Source organism: Misgurnus anguillicaudatus, chromosome 16 (assembly GCF_027580225.2).
Source record: "Misgurnus anguillicaudatus chromosome 16, ASM2758022v2, whole genome shotgun sequence".
NCBI classification, from domain to species: Eukaryota; Metazoa; Chordata; class Actinopteri; order Cypriniformes; family Cobitidae; genus Misgurnus; species Misgurnus anguillicaudatus.
The window spans coordinates 33,086,102-33,104,649 of NC_073352.2; the positions used below are offsets into that span (position 1 = coordinate 33,086,102).

Below are 18,548 nucleotides of genomic sequence, written 5' to 3' on the forward strand. Positions count from 1 at the left end.
TTCCTTTCCCATTCATTTTGTACATTTATGAATTTATCAGATGCTTTTATCCAAGAAACTTACTGTGCAATTTAAGCACTCAATTTTATCAGTATGTTTTCTCCAAAACCATGACCTTAGCACTGCAATGCTCTACCAGTTGAGTATAAGGAACACTAACCTGCAAAAATTCCCTGTTCTTTAAGTGTAAAAACATGATAATGTAGGAATGCAACATATGTTTATTTCACTTTATTAATGCAGTTGCTTCAGTTTAAGGTTTTATTCTGCAGTGATGTGGGCTGTAGTGTTTGTGGGCTCGGCCGATGTTGCAGCAAACAACACCAGAGCTCATTAGTGAAGTCTGTCTTTATTCTTTCTGTTTTGTTCACTTTCTCCGCAGCCCCGAGAGGCCGAAGAGGCTGGAAGAAGTTTTATGCTGTGCTGAAGGGGATGATTCTCTACCTGCAGAAAGTAATTCAAATCCACTTCCCACACACACACACACACACTGCAACATACTATAGAGCAAACAAGACAGCTCGTGCATTACATCATCTCATCTCTGGATATGTTTGGTACACATACTACTATTCTCCTATACCATACTATATTTGTGGTGGATTCACATTTGTGATCCTGGGCCACAAAACCAATCAAAAGTAGCACAGTTATATTTGTAGCAATAGCCAAATAATAGTTTTTATGTCGAAAATCATTATCATATTAAGAAAGATCATGTTCCATGAATATATTTTGTAAATGTCCTACCGTAAATATATATATAAAATGTATTTATGTGTTGCTAAGGACTTAATTTGGACAACTTTAAAGGCGATTTTCTCAATATTTGGATTTTTTGCACCCTCAGATTCCAGATTTTTAAATAGTTGGATCTCGGCAAAAAGTGTCTTATCCTAACAAACCATACATCAATGGAAAGCGTATTTATTCTACTACTTTCACATTATGTATAAATATCAATTTAAAAAAATTGACCCTTACACTGCAAAAATGACTTTGTATTACATTGTTTGCAGTACAAATATCTAAACATTCTTAAATCAATTTGCTTTTTATTGATGAAAGTAAAAATAATAATAAAATAATTCTATTTTTTATAAAAAAAAAAAATCTAATTTAAGGGAATTTGTGATTAAAACAAGCAAAAAAAAAAAAAAAAACTGCCAATGGGGTAAGAAAACTTTATTTGATTTTTTTTTCTTGAATTAAGTGTATAAAAAAAGACTTTTTACTTACCCCATTGGCAAATTTTTTGCTTGTTTTATGCACAAATCCCCTTAAATTTGATATTTCTTGTCAAAAAAATCTGCCAATGTGGTAAGAAAACTTTTCTTGATTTCAAATTTTCTTGAATTAGGTGTTTAGGAGAAATATTTTTTTTGCTTACACTGCAAAAAATTATTTTCAAGAAAAAAGAATCATAATATTTTTGTCTTGTTTTCAGTAAAATATCAAAAACTTCTTAAATTAAGATGCTTTTTCTTGATGAGCAAAATGACCCTAAAAAACAAGTCTAGTTTTGGGACCAAAAATATCAAATTTAAGTGATTTTGTGCATAAACAAGCAAAAAATACAAATAAATGCCAATGGGGTAAGCAAAAAAATCTTGAAATTTTTTCATAAACAAATTCAAAAAAAATTTGCTTACCCCATTGGCATTTTTTTGGCTTGTTTTATGCACAAAATCACTTAAATTTTATATTTTCTTGGGTCCTTTTGCTCATCAAGAAAAAGCTTCTTAATGTAAGAATTTTTTGATATTTTTACTGAAAACAAGACAAAAATACTAAGATTTTTTTTTCTTGAAAATCATTTTTTGCAGTGAACCCATTGGCAGATTTTTTGATAGTTTTATGCACAGATCCCCTTAAATTTGATATTTTTTGTCTAAAAACTAGAAGCAAAAAAATCTGCCAATGGGGTAAGAAAACTTTTCTTGAATTTTTCTTGAATTAAGTGTTTAAGAAAAAAGATTTTTGCTCACCTCATTGGCAAATTTTTCTGCACGTTTTATGCACAAATTTCCTTACATTTGATATTTTTTTGTCTCAAAACGAGACTTATTTTATTGAGTCATTTTGCTCATTGAAAAACTGCATTTTGATGCAAGAAATTTTTAGATATTTGTACTAAAAACAAGACAAAAATACTAAGTACGAAAGTTATTTTTTGCAGTGTATGAATAGTTTTGTAGTTCAAGGTCACATTTTCTGTATGCATGAAATAACCTGAATGACCTGCTACGGTTTTTATGTGAAAGATTTTCGTGTTAATACTGTAAGTGTTCATATAAAGGAGAAATCAGTGCAAATTGCATAAGATATTTTGTCAATTGTGATCTTTTTCACAAAAAAATATACTAGTATTTCATTCTGAGTATGCAGCGATATATTTTTCATAACATAAGTATACTGCAGTATCATTGCAGTGCATGAATTCAATGCTATCTAGGAATCAGACCATTTTCGATGAATTTTTTGTCATATTTTTCTAGTTTGTTTTTAAACATACTCATACTGCATAATGGGGAAATACTATTATGTCTTGTAGCAGTGTGTGTGTTAGTGTTTTCTTGCACTTACACTGCTCTCTGTCCCCCCCGTGTGTCCAGGATGAGTATAAGCCTGATAAGGATCTGTCAGAGGTGGATCTGAAGAACGCGATACGGATTCATCACGCCATGGCCACGCGAGCCTGCGACTACAGCAAGAGACCCAACGTCCTTAAACTGAAGACCTCGGACTGGAGGGTCTTTCTGCTGCAGGCCCCGTCAGCATCACCTCTTACTGTTCTTAGATAGGCATCACTTCACTTTTAAAAAGCATGTTTTGATTTATTTGACTTGTGTCTTTGTGCGTGTCTGTGTGTAGGAGCGAGGAGGAAATGATGTCATGGATTTTCAGGATCAATCTGGTGGCCGCTCTCTTCTCCGCTCCTGCTTTTCCTGCCGCTATCGGCTCAATGAAGAAATTCTGCCGACCTTTGCTGCCTTCATCCACCACCAGACTCAACCAGGTGCGCATTGCTAATTTTTCATCCGGGTTCTGTTTAGATTAGCATACTATACTTCTACTATTATGCAGCATGCATACTTATTTTTAATTTGACACTTCTTCTTCCAACGGTGGTTCTGATCGGTGCAGGAAGAGCAATTGAAGTCCCACGAGAACAAACTGAAGCAGATCACATTGGAACTAGAGGAACACAAGAGGAGCCCGGTAGACCTGACGCCCAAAAGCAAAGAATCAGAAGAGTATCGAATCAAAGAGCACTATTTAACCTATGAGGTCAGGCCTATAATAAAATGCTTTACCTTGCACAAATGCACACATATTTACCTTTTAGTTCAGTTTCAATTTAACATTTCAAAACGCCCCTCAATGCAAAATAAATAAAAACAAAAACGTATGAATTTTCTTTATGCAGAAATGTCGATATGAGACTTACATCAGCCTCCTGCAGGCCAAGTTCCGGACGGGAAGTGACGATTTGGATAAGATTGAGGCGAGTTTGTTTAGCGTGGAGGGGAAAGAAAGTTACCTGCGTAAAACTCAGTCAAGCCCATCTATTAGCCAAGGTCACGGGATTAATGGACGGGCTGGACATAAACACGCTTTGGAGCAAAACAGCTGAAGAGTCTTTCCAGTCGCGATGAAGTTTGACCTCATGTTTGAGATCTCGTGTCTGACCACCCATGTCTGGAGTGCGAATGGATACGTGAGACGGACTTGGAGACAAGCGTAGCATTATAACGTCCTTATTATTATTTTAATGTACAGTAAATTTATTACGACCATTGTATGTATTATTAGTATTATTACTACAACAATAAACATTGTTAATAATGCTATGAAGGTTATGTGCCAAATACGAAAAGCGAGGAGACCAAGACTGTATTAAAAGTAGGATGGAAAAGGAAAATGCATTTAATGTCAAAAATATCACAGCTGTTACAGAAATAAGACGCACATTGACGTTATGCAGCCGCATTTTATGATGTCATCCAGAATTGTGCCATGACATCACTATACAACTCTTTATGATTCCATATAGGGGCATGTAATGAAGACATAAGTGATGACATCGTTTGGCCCTATGACATCACAATATGTAACAATTCCAAGGCTGTGTGTGCGGCTTTATGATTGACAGGTCCGGTTTAGATGTAGCATTCGGTTTACTTGTGAGGTGCCTCATTAAGTAGCCAGGTTAAGGGCTTTGCCACGTGCCGGGGTGCATGTAAAGAGTCCCTGAGTATTGTAAGATTCTGTAGTATTATACAGCTATCCCCTTGTAATTATTTATTCTGTTATATTTATTAATTGTAAATTTATTTTCTCCATCCAGAGCCAAGTTAGTGACACTTGAATACATTTGACCCTTATTTTACTAAGTTTACCCTTTTTGCATACTCTTTGATACGGAGCTGATGGATATATAATATATATATATACAGTATAATGATAGAAACAGTGTCTTAACATACAACAGGGTATGAGGAAAAACATTGTAAATTCATTTGAATGCACGATGAAGATGGACTAAACTTCGCTGGGTCTGCGTTTACAAATGTGCAACAGTGCCGAGGAAGACAACGAACCTTTTGGACTTAAAACAACACCCTTTTATTTCCCTCTTCAATGGACCACAAAACCTCTACCATGTGTTTTTATGTGCCTGCAGTAGATTTCAGCCTGGAGAGAACAATGAGCAGCAGGACTGCAAACAACATGTCACCAACCGATCTCTATAATGTACTGATACATGTTTTATGTGATTACGTATGGCAAATGAGTGATGGAAATATGTCACGATGACTGCTCACGAGCCACTTAATAAGACTTTGGTCAGCTCTGCTGACATCTAAACCTAATGGTACAAACTTTGAAAAAGTGCAAGTAGATTTTTATAGTCCTGTTTTAAAGCATGAGGACAGTGAGAGTGAGAGGATGAGCTTGCGGCTCTTTTATGCTTTATGAAATGTGGAATGATATAAGCTGCAATTTTATACGTTCTTAGTACTGGCTTTCTTAAAGGACCTCTCTATAGCCTACTTTTCGCTTTGGCTGTTGTGCTAACATGATTTTCCCGTTTAGGGTAGAACTCAGACGCTGTTGTAATAAAAGATTGTGATGATTATTTTACAATCTCCACTTCTGTTGACTTAATCCATGTGTTTAGTCCTGTTTAAAGTTTGACTTATCTTTCTTTTAAAGAAAATAACTTTATTTTTATCATGCTTACTACACTACACTCTTTTTCCTAAAACTGGTTGATTAATAATTTCTTATTATTAATTTGATATTATTTCTTAATTGTAATGCAAAGACATGGATTTTCTTGGAAAATACTGTTATGCAGTATTTCTTTCCCACCAGTGTTTTTTAAAAAAAGAAGTTGCCAGCCAGCGGCAAAACTTTTTAGGATTTTCACAAAAGTTTAACGGCTTTCAAAAAAAAACTTCTTTAAATATATAAACATACCGAAAAAACACACTGTAAAAAAAATTCCGTAGAAATTTGCAGCTGGGTTGCCGGTAACTTACCGTAGATTTAAATTTATGTTATTACTGGCAACATTTTGTTCAAAGGTAAATGAACATTAAACATTTACAAGTCTTTGTCTTTACAGAGTAAAACTAGAAAAACAGCATCAAGCAAAACCTTCTGGGAAACAAAATCTGAAGCAAAAACAGAAAAAGCTTGATGATGTTTTCTGGTTCCCAGAATGCTTTGCATGAGGCTGTTATTGTATAGTTTTCTTCTGTAAAGATAAAGACTTGTTAATATTTAAAATTTATTCAACTTTGAACAAACTCTTGCCAGTAAATAACATAAATTTAAATCTACGATAATTTCCGGCAACCCAGCTGCAATAACATTGTAATTTCTACGGATTTTTTTTACAGTGCAGCCCCTTTGCTTTTAAACAAAGATTTTTAGTTCTCTAAAAATAAGATTATCTGAGCTTTGTTCAAAGGACTTTTGTTAGGGATCAGATTCAGAGCGATTATCAAAAGATACACAGTTTTTACTGTTTTTGGATTTGTGTATGTAATACAGTTTTAAAAATTCATCGGATAATATGGATTGCCATCATTGGTCTACACATCGTAGGAAAGTTTTTTTCTATTAATTGAGGAGATAACTCGTAATTGGCGGGGAAAGAGGTATTAAGTCGATTTAACCTCAGATTAGTTGCATAAAATATCTGGCTTTTACAATTAAACTGTAAATACTGATAAATATGACCACTACAGTAGCCTCTCTTAGAGGATTAGTCCTTTTTTTTTTTAATATCCAGATAATTTACTCACCTCCATGTAATCCAAAATGTTGATGTCTTTCTTTGTTCAGTCGAGAATAAATTAAGTTTTTTGAGGAAAACATTCCAGGATTTTTTCAATTTAATAGACTTTATTGAACCCCAAAAGTTTACAGTTTAAAATGGCAGTTTCAACGCAGTTTCTCTAAATGATCCCAAATGAGGCATAAGGATCTTATCTATCAAAACAATTGTCATTTTGGCCAAGAAAAAATAAAAAATATGTACTTTTAAACCACAACTTGTCTTGCACCAGCCGTGTGACGTGCCAGCGCTACCTCGCGTAATACGTCATTGCGCCAAAAAGTCAAGCATGCGAAAACGCCCCAGTGTTTACAAGTGTGGAGAAAGAGGACCGTTCTGACGTTGTTGTATGTCGAATGATACTACTTAATGTCTTTGTGTCAGTTTATTGTTAAAAATGGTCCGCAAATGTGCATTTCACATAACACTTTCGAAATCATTACGCAATTACGTGAGGTCGCGCTGGCGCGTCACACAGCTGGTGCAAGACGAGATGTTGTGGTTTAAAAGTGCATATTTTTTTCTTGCCAAAAAATGACAATCGTTTTGATAGATAAGATCCTTATGCTTCATTTTGGATCATTAAGAGTCCTTTAAAGCTGCACTGAAACTTCAATTTTAAATTGCATTTAAATTGTAAACTGTTTGAGGTCCAATAAAGTCTATTAAAATTAGAAAAATCCTGGAATGTTTTCCCAAAAAAACTATATTGGATGACATTTTGGATGACATGGGGGTGATTTTTTTTAAAGTGGAATAATCCTTTAAAGTCAGCAACATAAATAATCACTTAAAGGGGTCATGAACTGAGAATTCAAAACTGATCGCTTAACAAGAAATTGTTACTATCAAATATCCTGTAAGTTTAAAAAATCAACACTTCTTTTTTATTTAAAATCAAAATAAATTTATTTAAGGTCAAAATATTAGTTTAAAAAAAGTGTGTGACTATGCCATAGAAATGCGAAATACTGTCTCTGCAGGAGAATAGGGCGTTAATTAAAAAAAATTGACTGAACGTATCTTTGAGGTACCAAAAACGGTTCATCTATGGCACCTTTATTTTAAGAGTGTAGGGCTTATTCTGTAAAAGATTTAAAAAAATTTATATGCAACATTGTAACCCGATAATAGAAGTTGGCGGTTACTTCCAAGTCTTCCATTCAGCACACCCACACTCTCCATATTAAAGGTACAAGAAGATACAAAAGTTGTTACTGGGGCGGTACCTAAAAAGTACACATTGGTATACCTTAGAGGAACATACTGGTACCTCAAAGGAACATATCTGTACCAAAATGGAACCTTTTTTAAAAAATACCATCCCAGTGACATCTTTTGTACCTTTTTTCTGAGAGTGCAAAAAACAGTAACAGAAAAAAGCCAATTACTTACTAAATATGATGTTTTTTAGGTAAAAACAAAAAAACATTCTAATGCTATTAGTACGGAGCCCCTAAGGGGACATGTAGCAAAAAATAAATAAAGTTTGGTTTTGCGTGCGCACTTGAAACTATAGCGTGCTCACGTGAAACTATCGCGTGCTCACGTGAAACTATCGGGTGCTCACGTGAAACTATCGCGTGCTAACATGAAACTAACGCGTGCTCATGTGAAACTATCGCGTGCTCACGTGAAACTACCACGTTTAGTTTTGCGTGCTCACGTGAAACTTTCGCGTGCGCACATGAAACTATCGCGTACATACGTGAAACTTTCACTTTCACGTGTGTACGCCATAGTTTCACGTGCGCGCGCAAAAGTTTCACGTGAGCATGCGAAACTAAACTTTAGATTTTTTACTTCTTAGGGGCTCGGTATATTGGTGCACCACAGTACAAAATAATAAAAAAAGCAGTTTATGACCACTTTAAACTCATTACACTAATAACAATATTGCTTGAATTATTTATATAAATTAACAACTATTTCTCCAATATTTGGTATCATTTTCTGTCCTTAGTTTGATGTTTAAGCTCACTAATATGGGTTTAAAGTATTTTCAATAACGTACCTGCCAAATCCATTAAAACCCTACATCCATATTCATGTTTTTCTCTTAATTATATCCAAAGTATTTTATCTGCACTATGCTTTCAAATTTGCAGTGAGGATGTAATTTGACTTAAATCTCTGATGGCTCTCAAAAACTTTACTAAAGGAGGAGATATCACTTTGTCAGCACCTTGGACAGTTCTTAACAGGCTTGATTAAACTGTTTTTTGGTGCCGCACTTTTTATTTTTGGGCTTTGTATGAATACTTTTGTACTACTGTGACCCATAAAATGTCACTTCTTGATATAATAATTAAACGTGTCCCTATACACACTTAAAAATAACCATCTTTGAGGTATCAAAAATGGTTCATCTATGGCATCTATGAAGGACCTTTAGGGTTTATTCAGTTAACCTAATACATTTAGACACAAAGACCAATCGATGTCAGGGAGGAATGAATGATTTTATTGCAATTAGTCATTTTCAGACACAAAGGCTTTCCAACTCAAAAACAACATACGTACCTGTACAAAAACACACTTGTTACCATGAAGGTAAATTTTTGAATAAAGTCGTCAAAACACGCAAACAGCAAGGGAGCAAACATAGGATGCAGAGGAGAACGGTGGTCGTGATGAAGAGTACACGACAGGTTTCTAAGCCAATTTAAGCACCATATTCATGATGTAGGGAAGGCAGAACAGAATACCTTAGAATGTATGACGTAAGTTTAACATGGGTACACACATGAGAATAATCATCACAGTATTTTTTCATTAGACATTTTAACCAACTAAAGAAAATAACAGTTGGTGCACTACTTACTCATCATGCAATTTACTTTAGTAAACCTTCTGTAACACAGACAAAATAGACTTCATTATGTAGAAGAACTTCATAGATTTCTGCCAAACAGCAATTGTCACAAAGCCTGGAAAGGAATTATATAATCTTTGAATGTGAGGTCACCTATCAAAAATAATATGCTGATTTTTTACTTTCTTTATATATTTAAAGTGCAAGTATTTTATCCATTTGATTCAATGCTTTCTGTAAGTATAAAATACAAAGAAAAACAGCAATATGCTTTTCCAACATATATATATATTTCCTATATATATATATATACAGTTATATATATATAGAGGAACATATATATAGGAAACATAAACATATTTATATATATATATATATTTATATATATATGCTATCTTTTTTAATAAAGAGGAGCATCATATGTAACAAACCATATATACACACATCACAGGTCATATATATTTTTAAGTACAACACATTTGATAGGGAATAAAAAGGAGATGGTGGGATATGTAAATACCCTCCTTGTGCATTGACTCTTAATGCTGAACCCCCCTCCCGTTTAATACGCAAAACTCTAGCTGATGCTCACAGTAACACGCTAAGCTAGTCAAAGCCTTGAGCTTGTGAGACCGAAGAACCGTGAAGTATGAGAACTAACGTTGTCACTGACCGTGGTTAATCGACGAAAGGGAGATTTATCAGGCAAATGCACAGTATTATAAGTAGGAGATCAGATGTCGATCAAGTTTTTCTTTGTAAAACATGGGCCTGCTAAAAATGGAAAGCGTAGATATACCAATTTGTTCAGAAATACACTTTTTACTCAATAAGGACAGGTGACATTGGAATCAGCACCTCGAATTGAAGACTGAAATGGTCTCACAGTCCAGCCCACAGTCAAAAAGGCATCCGCCATCTTATTTTGCCCCGACAGCCTGCTGTGCAGCGTGTCTGAAAGCAAAGGCATAACTTTGCTGGTGGAGAGCTCAAACACGATAAGACGAACGTTTCGAGAAAGTCTTGGCTGAACACTGCCACCTGGACAGAAATTGAGCCTGTCATTTAGTACCCGATAGCACCTTTAAAGTTGACTTTTAAAATATAACTTGAAATTGAAAAGATGTGTGCGTATCTGAATGAGGAAGAGCACGACAATACTTTCCGTGTTAACGTTAGTGGGCACGTTTCAGATTCGTAATGCTCTAGATAGAAAACACCCTTTTCATCAGAAAAAGAAGGCAGGCCTAAACATTATTTCCAGTTTAGATTTCAGCTCACGCTTGATATTTTATATCATCACATGATCAGTCTTCACATAGTGTGGCACACATTGAGCAGTTTTGCAATCAGGGCAGTGATAAGAAAAGATTTGCGTTACCGGTCTTAAAAGAAATGACAAATATACTTCAAATAGCCTCTACAAAAGCACACAAATTCAGTCATAAATAGATGCGACCTAATGCAGGACATATAATGGAAGGTTTTATCAAGCTTGACAAGGTGCCTATGTATGCTTTTAATATTGTGCAGTGGTAAACAAGAGACCAAACACTTTAAAGTAATGACAGCCTATCTTATCCACTCAGGTCCTCGTGTGCTTAGCATGAACCAGGCCTTCAGCAAGGGGGTCAGTGACAAACACCCCCAACTTTCCATAGGCTGGTGACTTTATGGGACACTGGCTTTATGTTTTTCTCCAGGTATCCAACTGGAGAATTATGTGATGGGTTTTAGTAACTGCGATAGGCTTAGCAACACTAGTGAGCTAGCTTACGTCAAGATGGTTTGAGGAGATTACATTTTTATCGTTTCCCTAACATTTTCACATACTTTTAGCAAATAAATATGAATATTTCTGACCGACGCATTGTGCATTAAACATCGGCTGAAAAACAGACATTAGCAACTGAGTATAAACTACGATAAAGTTTAAAATGCAGTCGTCACTACGCCTTTACGTCACAACAAGGGGCGCACCTGATTGGCAGAGAGCAGATCAGCCGCCATATCCGCGAGAGCTGTCAGACTCTTGCGATTTTTGGTGACCGGTTAGAAGAATGAACCCTTATCTTTGACTTAGGCAGTTCGACATTTCCCAGAAAGGTTAGTCGTCTTGTTTTGAACCTCGTGCGCAAGTTTAGTGACTAGAAATAATAAAAGTCCGCTTCATATGTTGATTTTTGTCGTTACAGGAGATCCTCTTCACACACGCGAAGGAATGCCGAAATTGGCACGAGGCTCTACAATATATTGCACACTTAAATGTAAGCACTGGAAATTTAGTGAGGAAAGTAAATGTGAGGAGGTTCAAAACAAATAAGCAACTGATAAGTAAGACCGGCAGAAAAAAATCCCACGAATGGGGATATAGCACCATACAAAAACCATACAGGCTACTGCCTCGGCCATAAGTCTACTATATTGGCCTACATTAGCATAACGCTGGGCTGTGACAAGAAACATACACGCAGCCATATATATTTTTTTATCTATTATTTTTTTACACGGAGCACGAGCAGACCCCCAACGCCTTTAGGTGACTGTGCTGCGTTAACTTCGTTTCGAAATTACCACAATTAAAGCATTAATTTTCATTAAATCAGGTGGATCAATTTTGGCATTGCCTTATAAAGGTAAAAATTTGGGTGTAAATCTCGTAATTATAGTAATTTGACACGACTTTAACATCAGCGTACATCCATGTTTACGTCAGCGCTGTTTGATGACAACACAATCGTCATCTTTTCGATGACGTGTGGGACGGTGTGTCCCCGCGTGCCTCTTTCTTTGATTGGCTTGAAGAAGTCATTTAAGAAGCTCCACGAGTGGTACAGCAACAACGCAGTTGTGACCCCGACCGACAAAGAAAGACAAACAGCGATCGGGAAAATATTGTACACGTAAAGCATGTAAACGTGTGGAGAGATTATAAGGCACCAGAGTTGTTTTTTGACGTTGTAGAGGATGCTCCGCGCAAGTTCACATGCACCCGCGCCGGTTCTAACGCAACATACGCACACTAGTGGACAGCTTCTTTTTGAGTCCCCCCACCCCAAAACAAGCACACACCCCTCCCACCTATTCCCAAAAATAAAGAAAGAAAAATTCCCACAGAAAACGTGGGTAATTTTATAAGGATCTAAGTACATCTGATTCACAAAATCATAGTTGTATATCTATGTTAGCACTTCAATGAAACGGTCTGCCCAAACGTCAGTGGGCATGGTGCAACAGGTTTTGTACTTAACAGGAACAAACGTCAACCGGTCATTTCAGCAATGCGCCCCGGGTTCACTGCGCGCGGCTACCGAAGCACACATTGCATGACGCGTGCAAACAAATGAACTCATTTGCTTTATGTATATAGTTAACAGGCAAACGAGTTAACATCACATCTACATTTCCTCATATGCATTTAAGTCGAACAAGAAGAAGGGGTGAAATCTGTTTTTTTCAGATCAAATATTCTGACGTAGTGCAAGCATCTCGTCAGCACTTGCCGTACCATTACTTATAATGTTCGTTTGCATTTTTAATGCAATTTTTAAGGTTTCTTTACAAGAGCTTTTGTGCTGGAAGTCAAAATAGCACTAATTATAAATTTCTCATATTTTTGCACCTTTGGAAATATTATTATAATAGCTTGGATGTGTCAAACACATGGGTAAAGAGGGAAATACACACTTCCGCCTATATGACACTCGCACCATCCTGGACACGGTTCATATATATATCATGTTATCTATAGCAGCGTCTTACTGTTAAATGGTGAGTAAGTGGGTGACATCCGGCGATGGGTGAAGAGATGCAACTGTTAAAGTCTGTGAGGGTTGTGTGTTGAGCGATCCCTTGAAAATCTATCTCACGTCTCGCATTACAGTAACGTTTGATTATCATGTCATTCGTTATATCTCTTTTTATATAATGTCCTATTCTCCGCGGATATACATCGTGTTTGTGTATGTATATATATATTTATATATATCCATTAATCCTCGTCCACGTCGTCCCCGTGCAGGCCCTCGGGTTGCATCTCGCGCGCTCTTCTCTCTCTGCTCCTCTCCTGGATCTTTTTCATCTCGTCCGCGTATTTGCAGAACGTTGATCCGAATTTGGACCACACTTTGCTGGGCACCGTGATGGAGTTGCGGTAGGTGGGCTTCACCTCGCTGACCCGCATGAAAACTCCGTACTTGTTGGAGCCCACGTCAAAGAAGAAGCGTTTGTTATCCACAGTTAACGAGGTGCCCTCTGGTAGCTCCGCGGGGTCCTCGTCTACGCCGAAGTCGTCGATGAGTTTAGCCAAAGCGTCACGGAACTCGATTAGTCCCTGGGCTGGAAGAGCGATAGTCTGGCCTTGCGATGTTCCCAGTCCGGGCCCCCGATTCACGGTCTGTCGGATCCTCAAAAACCTTCCCCTCTGGTTCTCCTTCAGATCCATGTAGTACTTTCTGTTCTCTCGCACCAGAAACTCGCTCTTAAGCGCCCTCCTTGGCTCGTCTTGCACCATATCGGGGTTGCTGGGGCCCAGCTGGGCGTAGTGTTCGATGAAGTCTCCCAAATAGTCGCGGAACTCTACGGCTACCGACATGGAGAGAGTCAGGCGGCTCTTGTTTCCCCCGGCCCCGACCTCTGCTATCTTCAGAAAACGGCCCTTGACGTTCTGTTTAACGTCGAGATAGAAGCGTTTGTTCTGAATGTCAACGCGCTTCGAGGCGAGCTCCTCCGTGTCGTGCTGGAGCCGCGATGCTGCGCCCACCGCACCCGGGTGCATCGGGCCGGGGCCTGTGGCGAATCCACCATGCTCACTTCCACTGTCTCTATCCGCCATGATGCAGCCTCCCCGCTTTCCTTCTTTATCCGTCTCCCTCAGCCCTGCTGCAAAAGCGAATGCTGCTGAGCGACCGCAGCGCTCTCGCGAGATCTCCGCGTATGACTCCAAACTGGAGACCTTCTGCAGTCTGTAGATTTCTGTGTTGGTTGAAGTCATATCCGCGTTAAGATTGCGCACATAAGTGGTAAACTTGCAAAAGAATATTGTAAGGCTTTTTGTGACTATTTGTCTTCATCAGCAGACGTAAAAATGATGTGACCAGTTATGTTCTTATGACTTGTGTTAGAGAGGAGAGAGGTAAGGGGAAACGAAAGAATAATAAATGGCAACATTTAGGCATTTTATTGTATTTTGGTAACTTTTGTACTACTTCGAAACATGCCATGAGAATAAACGTGCAAAGCAAGTAAAGAGGAAATAAATGAAAGCTCAAAATAATAATATTTTGCTTTGTATAAATAGTATTTTGTAATTATAGTTGGCAATAGTTATATCCAAGATAGCTGCTGTTGTAAAGTAATACATTTTCTTACGACAACAATCACAAAAGTTCTTTATTGATATCGGATACGCGTTTGCTGTTCAGCACCACGGACAGCGACAACGCCGCGCCCACAATTGTGTGAATTGTCCTGAATGAACGCATGAAAGCAAATTAATGAAACATCACGCTTGTGCTTTATAAAATCATGTAAACTGTCTGTGTACTTGATGAAAAAAATGAAGTTGGCTTATTCTTTAAGATAATTTAGATCCCCGTACTGACAAGTTTTTTTCTTCAGAAATATGTGTTCTCAATTTAAAATATCAAAATCGCTGTCCTTGTTTGTCTAAAGCAAGATAAGTGTTCCAAATTCACATCTCTTGCAAATCTGGTTATAACACTCTCGCTTTCTGACTGCAGATGTCGCCCTAAAGCAGCCTATGGACAGCCATGGAACATTCATTCACTCACGACGCATTTACTGGCACAGCCAATGATGTAACCCAATTGAACTTAAAAATGACTCCAGGCTTCTTCCATACCTTTCAGAAAACACATAATAATTATTAATTTAATTCGTTTTTTTAGATGTCACCATGCTTGAAATGACCAGTCCCCTTCTCTTTTTATAGACCAAATGCACAGACTGTATGCCAAATACCCGCAGGACCTGTTGCCGGGGTAAATATGGCTGATATGATGATCGGTGGTTTGCTGTCTTGCTGTCGTTTTGGCGCCTGGTTAATCGCGTTTTGGGGCAAAATGGTGAATGTGACCTGAATGGGCATTTTTCGTTCGTAAAAATAACGCAGAGCGCACTTTTCACTATAGGCATCAATTGTATTTAGAGCTCTTTTTCGCAGCGTTAGTCATCATCGCATCTGCGGTGGCCTGACTTTTTCTGTTTTAGTTGACAGCCCGTCTAGAAAGAACTCTTATAAACGAATAACTTGTGGATTTTTCTGTGATGCGTTTTTAATTGTTTTGCTAAATTATATTGCGCGTAATAGCGATCGGCTCGTGACATTGGCTGGCTGGTTTCGAAGGATTGTAGTTGACCTACAGCTGTCGCATGTGGCTGGACGATTCCACTGTTGCTCTTCTATCATTAGTGTATCATTAGGACTTTCAGCAGACGCCACAGCCCAAGCGGCTGAGATCTGCTCACGTAAGCCGCCGCCGTAGGCACGGTACACGGGCAGCACGAGCAGAGGGCACGCGCTTGTTGCATCGCCCAAATGAACAGCTCCCGCGCGCGCGATGCGCGTCGTTGCTTTCTGGAGCACAAATCTGGCGTCCGTTTTTACCGGTAGACGTTAAAACGAGGGGCGCCTCGAGGGAGCTGGCTTGTTTTTGACAACTCTGCTTTTTATGTGTGCACCGAACTCCGATCCTTTCTGTGCACGAGCAAAACGTCTTTTTCGCAGGTTGTGCGCCCATCTGGGCGATGACATTGGTTGGATAGAGGAGCGTCTACTGGCGTTGTGCAGCATCTGGCGGTCTCGTAAAGGAGCGTCATTTATGAATGCATATTTATTGGGTTTCGGGATTGTGTCGAAGGAGAATGCAGCAGCGAGATCTTGCAGCTCAGCAGTGTCACTGACCGGGTCTGTTTCCGGTTCCTAAGTGGCTGGTGTTTCCCCATCACCAACTGCATGGGGAAAGCGGCACACACAGATGGCATGGACACTTGCGCAAGGTCTGCCGCTCTGCCCTGCTACCGGAGCCTATTCGCACTCAGTCCCCCACCACCTTCTCCACCGTCCTCGCCCCTCGTCAGCCCCGAGAGCACTGCAGCACCGCCGCCGGCCGCCCCTGAGCCACAGCAGACGGCATGAGGAGGCTTGATCCGGTGCATTTCTCCATGCTCGTCATCGGGGTCTCCTTCGCCTGCTACGCCCCGAGTTTGGATTCGCTGCAGGACCAGGCTTACCGATCGGCAGTGGTGATTGAAGGCGAGGTGAGCTCGCTACCCGAGAACGTCTCCGTGGAGCCCTACAGTGTGAATGTCAAAGTGCTGGACGTGTGGCCGGTGAACAGCGGCGGGCTGGAGCGCGAGCAGCTCGTCACCGTCGGGGAATTCGGCTCCGAGGCTCCGTGCGTTGCGGTGGAAAAGCACCACAGATATCTATTTTTCATGGACCCTACACAGGAGCCCTTAGTATTCAAAGCATCCTTTGCTCCTTTGGACACCAGTGAGAGTAATCTTAAAAAAGATGTGGAGAGCATATTGTGTCAAGACTGCGGTAAGTTTATTAACTGTGACCGTATCGTTTTCACTGCTCTTTCAATTTTTAACAGATAACGCATCCACATCTAGTACGAGTGTGCTGGAACATAATGCGTTTTTCTGTGGAGGAGAATGGAAAGATGTAGAAAGTACCATGTTTAAGCGTATAGGTTTGGTTTTTGGGCGTCTCTGCAGTATTGTTCCTAATTACCCTTATAAACATTTAGGTGTAGACCAGGTCACACAATCACACACAGTCTCTCTCTCTCTCTCTCTCTCTCTCTCTCTCTCTCTATCACACAAGCAGTAGAAGGGGAGAGAGAGGCATTGACCACATCATCCTGACATGCATTAAATTAGCAATTATTCTTTACTCTCAGCCGACGGGTTTCAATCAATACGAAGCAATGTACACGATTCCTCAGCCGTAGAGCAGCCTGTGAAACACGTGATTTAAAATAATGCAGCATGATATCATGCAGTCACATAAGCTTCTGTGATTCACAGTAAGTCCCCCGGCTGTTGGAGGTTTGTAAAGTTGTGCCTCAGAAATGTGTGTGAAATAATGCAGACGTCAACATACCAATTAGCTTATAGTTGGCACGAAACCACGTGATGGGAAACTGAAAATCTGCTGGATGTGGTTGGTTAGGGGATCAGGTGGCACAGGCAAGGCCCCTTCAGAAAGGGATTCCCGTTCATGATGCAGATAAGCCCTGATCTACAGCATATTACCCATCCCTGTTAATATCTCTCTGGCCTGGGTGTAGAAGACATAACACTAACCCATTAAAAGCATGATTTCATTAATGCATCAGAGAGCCTTTTAATAACTTTGTTTTATAGCTTTATAGATGAGTTTATTGAAAAGGGATTGTGAGGTACTTGTCTGAAACAGTAGTGGCATCTTAGTGCATATTATGGTTAACCTTATGTATAGCTTTATATGTATCAGTTGACATTACTAACCAAGGTGTGCTTGAAATGTGAGGGTTTTGACAGTGTTTTGTATACTACCATTTTGACAGTATTTGTTAGAAAGACACCATCTTATGATATTTATATTCCCACTAGCGTGCAATTTTTTATTTTCCATTTTAATTTCCAATAGATACGTTTTGAAAGATTCATATTTTAACTAGCTTTTTACTTGACCAATGTAATTTCCACTTCATTCAACATAACATGAGATTTTATGTGAATAACATTAATATACAGAGAGGAAACCATAAGATTTCTTTTTCTTTAATGCCAGTGTCTCTTCCGGTGTAATGGAGTACCATTAAATTACAAATAACATTTCAATCACATTACATAGTTTTTTAGTTTCTTCATGACCTGTTCTGTTTTTAGACAGTCCTGGTCGAGTTTTAGTTGGATTAGCATACCAGACAGAAACATTGTCTGTCAGGGACTATTTGTAGAAAAGTTAAACATTTGATTTATGTTAGGGACATGATTGAATATTTAGCCTTGCTATAATGCTTTACTGTATGTAAGCCCACTTTGTCCAATGAGAGCTGTTCGATATTACATTAGATTTAGGATAGACAAAACCTGATCCTATTTTTGGCCTATATATATTAAACTTACATCTCAGTTCACTTTACTGTATATTTGAATTTTTATTTAAAAAAAATAAAAATGAATAAATTGTATAAAATTTGGGGTCAACCGATATAGTTTTTATATGTTGGATGTCGATAATACGAAAGCTGTATGGCCGATGTAACACCATTGTTCTTACAGTAAATAAGAAACAAATAGAAAATTGGTGAAACAAAAAAAAAGTTATACATAAAATGTATAAATATACCCTTTTAAAGTACT

The 18,548-nt window shown here is 38.5% G+C and overlaps 3 protein-coding genes across 8 annotated transcripts in view; 2 read left to right on the forward strand and 1 right to left on the reverse strand.

The window, feature by feature from the left end:
* psd2 (pleckstrin and Sec7 domain containing 2) overlaps positions 1-5,143 on the forward strand; it is a 76,010-nt gene extending 70,867 nt beyond the window's left edge. For all 4 annotated transcript variants that reach the window (XM_073854526.1, XM_055177744.2, XM_073854525.1 and 1 more), the window contains 5 exons: positions 383-453; positions 2,616-2,773; positions 2,875-3,019; positions 3,148-3,291; positions 3,431-5,143. In XM_073854526.1, the coding sequence (XP_073710627.1) occupies positions 383-453; positions 2,616-2,773; positions 2,875-3,019; positions 3,148-3,291; positions 3,431-3,637 (725 nt within the window). In that variant the 3' untranslated portion in view covers positions 3,638-5,143. The remainder of the gene's footprint in view (positions 1-382; positions 454-2,615; positions 2,774-2,874; positions 3,020-3,147; positions 3,292-3,430) is intronic.
* Positions 5,144-8,795: 3,652 nt separating this feature from the next.
* On the reverse strand, positions 8,796-14,175 carry purab (purine-rich element binding protein Ab). Its single transcript, XM_073854530.1, has one exon. It carries the CDS (start codon positions 14,158-14,160, stop codon positions 13,159-13,161), a length of 1,002 nt encoding a protein of 333 aa, XP_073710631.1. The 5' UTR covers positions 14,161-14,175; the 3' UTR covers positions 8,796-13,158.
* The window catches only part of nrg2b (neuregulin 2b), a 97,436-nt gene continuing 90,254 nt past the window's right edge, over positions 11,367-18,548 (forward strand). For 2 of the 3 annotated variants that reach the window (XM_055177712.2, XM_055177713.2), the window contains exon 1: positions 14,904-16,734. In XM_055177712.2, the coding sequence (XP_055033687.2) occupies positions 16,323-16,734 (412 nt within the window). In that variant the 5' untranslated portion in view covers positions 14,904-16,322. Of the gene's footprint in view, positions 11,435-14,903; positions 16,735-18,548 lie in introns of those variants that run through there. The other variant, XM_055177715.2, reaches the window with a different exon arrangement.

Bases quoted from the DNA above. Each gene is read 5' to 3' on its own strand.
- purab (XM_073854530.1), bottom strand. From the start codon at position 14,160: ATGACTTCAACCAACACAGAAATCTACAGACTGCAGAAGGTCTCCAGT.